General features: G+C 38.6%; 1 protein-coding gene across 1 annotated transcript; it reads right to left on the reverse strand.

Annotated features, from left to right (window-relative positions):
• Positions 1 to 1,746: 1,746 nt before the first annotated feature.
• On the reverse strand, positions 1,747 to 4,723 carry LOC128698424 (uncharacterized). The gene has a single exon (XM_070081960.1). It carries the CDS (start codon positions 4,158 to 4,160, stop codon positions 1,776 to 1,778), a length of 2,385 nt encoding a protein of 794 aa, XP_069938061.1. The 5' UTR covers positions 4,161 to 4,723; the 3' UTR covers positions 1,747 to 1,775.
• Between the last annotated feature and the right edge of the window lie 5,578 nt (positions 4,724 to 10,301).

Here is a 10,301-nt window from a genome sequence, read left to right on the forward strand (position 1 = left end):
GTGCGCGCTCGTGTGGGTGTATGACCCACTTAATATTTGTATTTATAACTCATTACAGTTGTGACCAGGTGTGGACGTATCAGTGGTTCATTACTTTGTAATGAGTGAGGCTGATTCATTACCTTTGTAACTTGCCATGATTGTGACCAGATCTACCTGGAGTTCATTACCTTTGTAACTAGTTCAGCTATCATAACTTTGGAGTCCAGTCCCTGGACCCATTATGTACCTTTGTAATCTTTTGAGTACCGGCCACAGGATGGGTATGTGGTGACTACCGCCCACAGGATGGGTATGTGGTGACTACCGCCCACAGGATGGGTATGTGGTGACTACCACCCACAGGATGGGTATGTGGTGACTACCGCCCACAGGATGGGTATGTGGTGACTACCGCCCACAGGATGGGTATGTGGTGACTACCGCCCACAGGATGGGTATGTGGTGACTACCGCCCACAGGATGGGTATGTGGTGACTACCGCCCACAGGATGGGTATGTGGTGACTACCACCCACAGGATGGGTATGTGGTGACTACCGCCCACAGGATGGGTATGTGGTGACTACCGCCCACAGGATGGGTATGTGGTGACTACCGCCCACAGGATGGGTATGTGGTGACTACCGCCCACAGGATGGGTATGTGGTGACTACCGCCCACAGGATGGGTATGTGGTGACTACTGCCCACAGGATGGGTATGTGGTGACTACCACCCACAGGATGGGTACGGGGTGCATAATAAACATATTAAACTAAACTGCCTGACCACTCCCAGACCGGCATATTATGTCATTTTTTGTTAATCCTGGAGCATTTATTATGCTTCTATGTTATTTATATTATGCCTTAAATTGTGATATGTAAATAAACTTTAGTTCGATGAGCAACTTTGCCGCAGATCTTGCCAAAACGAGTCAGCACTTGTCTCAGAAGGCTTCTGATTGGCTCTCCTACTACATAATAGCTCGTCAATTATTATATTAGAAAGAATAATAATAGAAATAATTAAAAAAATAATAGAAATTATTTAAAAAAAAAAAAAAACTCAAAATTCACTGCATGTGAGTACATATGATACAGGTAGTGACGTCACTCTAAATATTATAATGACTATAATTCGTTGTAGAAGTATCGTACGACATTGAGACGTACACCAATAATGTTGCCAGATTGTAAAATTATTTTTCTATAAGCTTAACCTATTTATCATTCATTCTCCATATTTTCTCGACTATTATTCTGCTCCACACATGTCACCCGCCCCATAGCTTCCCTGCACTGCTTCTCTTTCTTAGCCGTTTGACTGACTCCTCTACCACTACTACCTCTATACTTCCTTTCCTTCTACCTCTCTTGTCCCATCCCTGTCATCTGGTCTATTTATACTGCCAACAACATCAACGCCAGCAGCATCAACATCAACAACATCAATACCAACAACATCAACAACATCAACACTAACAACATCAACATCAACAACATCAACATCAACATCAACACCAACAACCAACACCAACAACATCAACACCAACAATGTCAACACCAATTACATTAAGAACAATAATAAATAATCAAAACAATAAACATGTTAGTTAACACCGTTAACATAAACATCAATAGCTTCTTCACTTAATCTGACTGACTGCGAGAGTAGCATGCCCATCTAATAACCAGCAGACGGAGGATCGAGTTTCCACTAGTTCTTGTGCTGATTCACACATACAGATTAAATACTTCACATAAATATAAGAAAAATGAATAACACGAACAACTCACTTAGGCTGTACATGTTGCAGGATCTTGTCGGACGTGGTGACCGCATCATCATGAAGATAATGGTGGTGCAGGGCCAGTCCTATGCAGTGATGATTGTACGAGGTGAGAACATCCAGCAGGTGAAGCAGGTCGGACACATCATCAGGTTCACTCATGACATCAATGTGCACCTCAGATGGTTCGAGGTGAGGAAAAAGAGCTTTGCAACACAACATCTGGTTCTCTTTGATGCAAATCGGCTTTTCAGTATTGATGAAACGAGCTATTTCCCTAGTGATATTTTTATTGCATTTGGTGTTCTCAATAAGGTGCAACCACTGGTCCACATTGCAAGTGTCAGATAGGTTCATATTAGCCTCACGCACAAGACGGACAATTTCCTGCGTGGTGGCTTCAGGCACCTTACCAAGTAAGACAGGAAGCAGCCCGGCCACATGCACAAGAACATTGTTATACTTGGCCATGTTTACCATGGTTGTCCTGACACTCTGTTTTAACATTTCCTCTATGCTGACATGCAGTGCAGAAGACTGTAAATGGTCCTTGAGTGTCATCACAATATGGAGAGCACTGAAGTAATCATGAATTCCCTGGTGAGGTGCTGAGTACCGCTCCTCGACACCTTGCCACGTCCTAATTGGCTTCAAACTCATGAATGCAGAAAGTATCTCATTGTAAGGTAAATCATATGCATTACAAGCAGATATCAGTTGTTCTTCTGCTGCTTCATCAAGGGTGAGCTGATGACGCGAGAGGCTCTCCAGTGATATCTTGTATAACATCCTTAAAATTATTTGAACCTTCTCCTCTAGGTGATTTTCACTTATATCTTTATTTTTCAATCTATTTAATAACTTTCTGTGACGTAGACGATGTATTTCCTGGTAGAGTTCTGTTTTAGTGATGGTCATTGTGTTTACGTCATCTGGACGTTGGTCCCAGGAGTAAACAAAATATGTTAAATTACTTGGCAATCTTAAGTGTTCATGAAGATCTTCAAATAACTTTATCTTATTTACTAATTTTTCAGTGTTTCTGTTACTCATCGTGTGGCGAGTTATCTCTTGGTGAGTCAGACGCACAAATTCCTCCAAATATTTTTTTTTTATGCCAAGTAATTCAGCATATGTTACTTCATATTCTTCAGGGATCATCATCATGAACATTTCGACTGTTTCAGGTCTTGAGGTACACATAAAAGTTAAACAAGTACAGTTCCGGAATTCTTGTAAAAGACTTTTGACTAATTCTCTAGAATTGATATTCAGTTCATCCAATCCATCAATGAGTATTAGGACCTTACAGAGTTTTATTATTCTAGGCAGAAGATTCCTGAATTTTGATGAAACATCTGGTATTAGGTAGTCTAGGAGATCCTGGTAGGACTTTCTGGTTGAGTCTCCACACTGTACCCACAAGAGGAGTTCGTAATTGACTAAACCTTTAATTGCTCTTTGACCACCCTCTGACCATTCCTGTGTTAGTAGCTTCAGTAGAGTAGTCTTTCCACTCCCTGCCATACCTTCAAGTACAAGTATTTTAGGTGGTGCACAGGAATCACGATTTTGTGTCTGAACAAGGCTGAGAAGATCTCTATAATCTATATGTTCACCTTCACCTCTCCGTTTACCTTGTCTAACTTCAATATCGACAAAAATATTGTCTACTTTAAGTGGAAGGTCAGTATTGAAAAAAGACACTGGGTTGATATAAATTATATTTTGGAAAAACTTCTTCAGTTCATAACAACTATCATTAATGACAATCCTTCTTATATCATCACTAGAATACCTTATTATGTCTTCCTCTCCGAGTATTTCACTTATGATGAGGTCCAGGTTATTATTCATCTGATTGATTTCCATGTCCACTTCAGCCTCGTCTCGCCCATACCGCTCTCCTGATCTTCTGAGACATCCAGTTAATACCTCACGAAGTTCTCTTATGATACGAAAAAACTCTTCATCAGGAATTGCAGAGTGATTATGAAGAATGTCGTTCCTAATGTTCTTTACAGCAGTGATGTAATACTCCATTTCCACACTGGGAATGATCCATTTTGGATCATTCAAATGAGCTACATTCTCACAGGCTAGTTTGATACTCAGAATAAGCAAAGGCATATCAAACTTTGTTCCATCTGGACTAGAATCAATTAATTTCATTTGCCTTTTGTAAAACATTCTGTATTTTCTTGAAAGACTTAAGTAGTTTGCTGATGATGTTTGAGGCAAGTTATTTAAGTATTCATCCAGCCTCATATTACAAGGTTTACCCGGGGTTCCCCAGCAGAATATTTTATGCAGTACTTGACTGCCACACAGATTCATAGCTTTAAAGAGCCTGCATACATTATTATCCTCTTTAGATATTAAAGCCATGGCACATTACATGAAACACTTCTGATATAATTTTGTCCACGACGGAGCTCCACTTGCTTCTGAAAATAATGCTGCTCGTGGAGATTTATTGCTTCAGTAAATAATACTGCTGAAAGAACTCCTGATGTTTCAGTAAATAATGCAGCACACAGAGTTTCAGGTTTGTGCACATAATGCCACTAAAGGAGCTCAAGATGCTTCAGCAGATAATGGTGCTGATGAAGTTCCTGTCGCTTCAGCAGATAATGGTGCTGATGAAGTTCCTGTCGCTTCAGCAGATAATGGTGCTGATGAAGTTCCTGTCGCTTCAGCAGATAATGGTGCTGAAGGCTCTTTTGTTGCTCCTGAAATTAATGTTGCTCATCGAGCTACTGATATTTTTGCAAAAATTGTTGCTGACAGAGACGGAGTTCCTCATACATCTGCAGAAAATATTGCAAAAAAGTTCCTGACTCTTCTGCAGACATTATGGCTGATTTACCATTCAGTGCTGTTGAAGTTTGAGCTGGTAACGAAGTCCATGGTGAGACTGTCCATAATATTTCTTCAGAACACAATTACAACTGAAAAAGTAAAAGATTTGAATGAAACATAATATTTCATGTGAAAATAAAAAACATGATTAATATTTTAAATGACAAAATAAAACATTTATAACATGACAAGTGATATAAAGAAGAACGTATTATATTGCAAATAATTAGATGAAAATGTGTAATATTCAAAGTAATGCGCAAAAACTGCAGAGAAATAAGACAACATAAACAATGCAAAATATTATAAGTGACAGAATGAAATATTTGTGGAAGTAAAAGTAACACACAATATCATAGATAACTCGCGCCTACAACCAACCTTGTACAACATGGTGAACTTACACAACATGATTAAGTTGCACAACATGGGTCACTTATACAACATAGGAAACTTAAACAACATGGGGAGCTTGTACAACATGGTGAACTTACACAACATGATCAAGTTGCACAACATGGGTCACTTATACAACATAGGAAACATTCAAATTCAAATTCAAAGTTTATTCTCTATAAGGATTACAATGCTGAGTTTACAGAAATTTGGTTATTGTTTGGTTTACATGTAGTAAAATTGTGATTACAGAGTGTACCACTAGAACGCTTAGCATGGCTAGGCATTTCGGGCATACTTAGTTTTATTCTTAATTGTAAAATATTACAAATTATGAGGTAAGTTGGTATTATGGCTAAGTGACTAAATACTAGTTTGTGAGTTTAGCAATGTGAATGCTTTTGTTTTGGCACAGTATATAGTTTCAGTATTGGAGTATCACAGGATTCATTATTTTAAGACTGAGATTAATATTTCTGTTTATGGTCAAATGAGTGAGCGAGTGTAAGTGTGAACCACCAGGTGGTATTCGTGTAGTTAGTTGACGGGGTGTATCAGGGAGATAAGATGTTTTCTAATGGTAGTTTTGAAGGTGATGAATGTGTCTGCAGTTCTAGAGTTCTCAGGTAGGGTATTCCAGATTTTAGGGCCTTTGACATACATTGAATTTTTGTAAAGGTTTAGTCGGACACGGGGAATGTCGTAGAGATGTTTGTTTCTGGTGTTATGCCTGTGGGTTCTGTCACAACTATCAAGAAAGCGTTTTAGGTCAAGGTTGATATTAGAGTTTAAGGCCCTGTAGATATAGATTGCACAGTAGTAAGTGTGGATGTACTGAACTGGGAGTAAGTTTAGATCTTTGAAGAGTGGGGGGGGGGGTGTGCTGCCAGGGATGGGATTTAGTGATTATTCTTACTGCAGCTTTTTGTTGGGTTATTATTGGCTTTAGGTGTGTTGCTGCAGTTGATCCCCAAGCACAAATAGCATAGGTGAGGTATGGATAAATAAGTGAGTGGTATAGTGTGAGAAGGGCATTTTGCGGCACGTAGTATCGTATCTTGGAGAGGATCCCAACCGTTTTGGATACTTTTTTGGCTATATGCTGGATATGGGTGCTGAAATTCAGGTTGTTGTCAAGGTATAAGCCTAGGAATTTTCCCCCATTATTTCTGGTAATTAGAGTGTTGTCAATCTTAATGTTAATTTGTGCATCTCCTGCTCTGCTACCAAACATAATATAGTAAGTTTTGTCAGTGTTAAGCGTAAGTTTATTGGCTGTCATCCAAGTCGATATTTTAATCAGCTCCTCATTCACAATGGTGTTGAGGGTGGCAAGATTAGGGTGAGAGATGACATAAGTCGTGTCATCAGCAAAGAGAATGGGTTTCAGGTGTTGGGATACGTTTGGAAGGTCATTGATGTATATGAGGAAGAGCAGGGGACCAAGGACACTTCCCTGCGGAACTCCAGTATCAAGTGGCCGTGTTGCTGATGCTGTGTCTTTAATGGTGACGTACTGATACCTATTAGTAATGTAAGATTTGAAATAAGCAAGCGCATGGCCTCTTATACCGTAGTGGTCAAGTTTGTGGAGTAGGATTTCGTGGTTTACTGTGTCAAAAGCTTTTCTTAGGTCAATAAAAATTCCTAGTGGATATTCCTTATTTTCCAATGCTGTGTAAAGCAGATCTAGCATTTTTATGATTGCATCATTAGTGCTTTTATTTTTCCTGAATCCAAACTGGCAGGGGTTGAGTATGTTTTGAGCCGTTATAAATGAATACAGTCTCCTGTGCACGAGTTTCTCAAAGATTTTGGATAGCAATGGTAAGTTAGATATTGGCCTATAGTTGTTTAAGTCTGTAGGGTCACCACCTTTATGTATTGGTGTAACCCTTGCCATCTTGAGTAGTTTCGGGAAGGTGCTAGTCTCTATTGACTTGTTAAAAAGTAATGAAATAGCATGCGAAAGGACATGGGCCGCTCGCTTGTACAGTAATGGTGGGACATGAGACAGATTCCCCGAGTTATTTTTAAGTGACTTTATGATCTCAATGACTTCCGTGGGCTCAGTTGGTGCAAGATAGAAGGAATTAGGGAAATTTCCATCTAGGTAGTCCCCGGCATGGGCATTGGTATGTGGGATTTTACTGGCGAGATTAGATCCTATGTTTGAGAAGAAGTCGTTTATCTTGTTAGCTGTGTCAGTGGGATGTAGTGGTGTTTCATTAGGTTTAGTTAGGACAATATTCTTGGTTTTTCTCAGTTTGTGGGTCCCTAGAATCTGAGAGAGTGTTTTCCAGGGTTTTTTTATATCTCCTCTAGTGTCTGTGAATCTACTGGAGTAGTATAGTTGTTTGGCTTTTTTTATTACTTTGGTGAGAGCTGATGAATAGTGTTTAAGAGTATCTTTGTGTATTAAGCCCTGTCTATATTGCTTTTCATATTGGTGTTTCTTGTCAATGGATTTCAGAATGGTGCTGGTTAGCCATGGGCAACCAAGCCGTTTGTTTGTGATCTGTTTTGTTTTTATAGGACAATGTTTGTTGTATAGTCTAAGTAATTTGTTAAGAAAGATGTCTGTCCAGTCATCAATACCATTGGCCTTGGAGAATTCTGTAGGCCAATCAACAGTCTCTAGGTCAGCTGTGAACTTCCTTACTGAGGCCTCGTCATGGAGTCTAAATGAGACTTTGTTGTATTCAAGTGGTGGTTTACTAATGTTTGTCAGGAGGAAGGTAGGGTAGTGGTCTGTAGTGCTATCTGTGATTATCCCTGATTTAAGGGGGGCTAGTATATTGGTCCATATGTGGTCTATTATGGTTGCACTTGTCTCAGTGAGCCTGGTTGGTTTAGTTATTGTTGGTATGAGAAGTGTGTTGTTCATATTGTTGATGAAATCAGTTACAGGCTGATCATCTAGTAAGCCAAGGTTGATGTTGAAGTCTCCAGCTAAGAGAAGGTGGTGCTTATTCATTTGTCTGTTTGTTATTAGTGACTTTAATTTCTCACTGAAATTTGGGATGTTTGTGTGAGGTATCCGGTAAATGGCACCGATTGTTATAGGCGTCTTAAGGTTTTTTACAGTAAAATTAGCAAAAATGTATTCCCCATATTCATCACTAAAGCAAGTGGTGCTAAGACAAGATAATTGGTTAGAGTAATAGATTGCAATACCACCCCCAACTTGGTTTGTTCTGCAGTTGTGAATTGCTGTGTATCCTGGTAGAGGGTAGATATCTATTGTGTCCTGCTTAAGCCAGGTCTCAGTAAGAATAATGCAGGAGAAGGGTGTCTTTAGTGATTCAAGGAGTGCTAGGAGGTCATCATAGTGTTTGCTTAAGGACCTGATGTTGTAGTTAAGTACTGATAGACTTTTAGCATTGTTTAAGATAGTGGTGGCTTGTGATGCTGTGTAATAAAGGCAGTTACTTTCCAATAGGTTTTGACTGGGTGTCAGATTATGGAGGTTTAGATCAGGGTCAACGTGATCAATCATCTTCTAGGTTTAAAATTATGGTTATTTATATCCTGAGTTGTGTGTTGAGTTCTACTACTGATATCTGTAGTGGTTGGAAGTTTGGACAAGTATATAGCTAGAGTATTTTGGTCATGTAGGGTATAGTCACTACTACACATAATGAAGTTGATGTTGTCTGTGTGTTGTGCTGGAATGAACTAAAGTACAACTAGGTATAAACTAGTAATATAAAAATACAAATTAAAAATAGAACAAGACTCTCACTTGTAATTGCACTAAGGTCTAATAATGACTTTTGTGGAGTCTATGTTTTGAGCTAGAGTGAGCTAAAGTACAATAGGTTTAATCTAATAATATAAAAGTACAAATTATAAATAGCACTAGTCTCTCACTAGTAATTGCACTATGGTCTAATATAGTGAATTTGGTATTGACCATGTCTTGAGGTAGAATGAGCTATGGTACAACTGAATTTAATCTAATAATATAAAAATACAAATTAAAAGTAGCACCAGTCTCTCACTAGTAATTGCACTATGGTCTAATATAGTGAATTTGGTATTGACTATGTATTGAGCTAGAAAGAGCTATAGTACAACAACTTTAGTCTAATAATATAAAAATACAAATTACAAATAGCACCAGTCTCTCACTAGTAATTGCACTATGGTCTAGTATAGTGAATTTGGTATTGACTATGGGGAACATGGGGAACTTGTACACCATGGGGAACTTGTACAACTTGGGGAACTTGTACAACATGGGGAACTTGTATAACATGAGGAACTTGCACAACATGGGGAACTTGTACAACATGGGGAACTTGTACAACATGGGGAACTTGTACAACATGGGGAACTTGTACGACATGAGGAACTTGCACATGGGGAACTTGTACAACATGGGGAACTTGCATAACATGTGGAACTTGTACATCATGGGAACTTGTATAACACTGAGAACTTGTACATCATGGGGAACTTACACATTGGGAACTTGTACAACATGGGGAACTTGTACAACATGGGGAACTTGTATGACATGAGGAACTTGCACATGGGGAACTTGTACAACATGGGGAACTTGCATAACATGTGGAACTTGTACATCGTGGGAACTTGTATAACACTGAGAACTTGTACATCATGGGGAACTTACACATTGGGAACTTGTACAACATGGGGAACTTGTACAACATGGGGAACTTGTACAACATGGGAACTTGTACATCATGGGGAACTTACACATTGGGAACTTGTGCAACATGGGGAACTTGTACAACATGGGGAACTTGTACAACATGGGGAACTTGTGCAACATGGGGAACTTGTACAACATGGGGAACTTGTACAACATGGGTGTTGTAAGGGATTTAGAGGTATTTTTATTCATTGGAAAAACTTCAGAATTTGGCCTATTAGGAATATTACCTCTCAGGCAACACAGTATTGAACCAAAAGCTAGTTTAATACATTTTTAGAGTCTATGAGTATTTCTACTAGGAAACTCAATCCAATAATATTAAAATCTAATTATGTTTAAATTTAAAGTACTTGAATACAATACTTTTGTCTTCTCTTCTTACATAAAATTATAGCTTAATATTGTATGTAAAATAATTTTATTCTAAGTAAACTATAAGTAATGAATTTACAAAAAATATGTATAAAGTTAAATCACATGGAAATATCACATTAATAATGAAGATTAATCTTTAACACTTTACAATTTAAGTCTTCACCAACATCGAAGTCTTCACCTCAACAAGACAAAGTCTTCACCTCAACAAG

This window comes from Cherax quadricarinatus, unplaced genomic scaffold (assembly GCF_038502225.1).
Source record: "Cherax quadricarinatus isolate ZL_2023a unplaced genomic scaffold, ASM3850222v1 Contig5342, whole genome shotgun sequence".
NCBI classification, from domain to species: Eukaryota; Metazoa; Arthropoda; class Malacostraca; order Decapoda; family Parastacidae; genus Cherax; species Cherax quadricarinatus.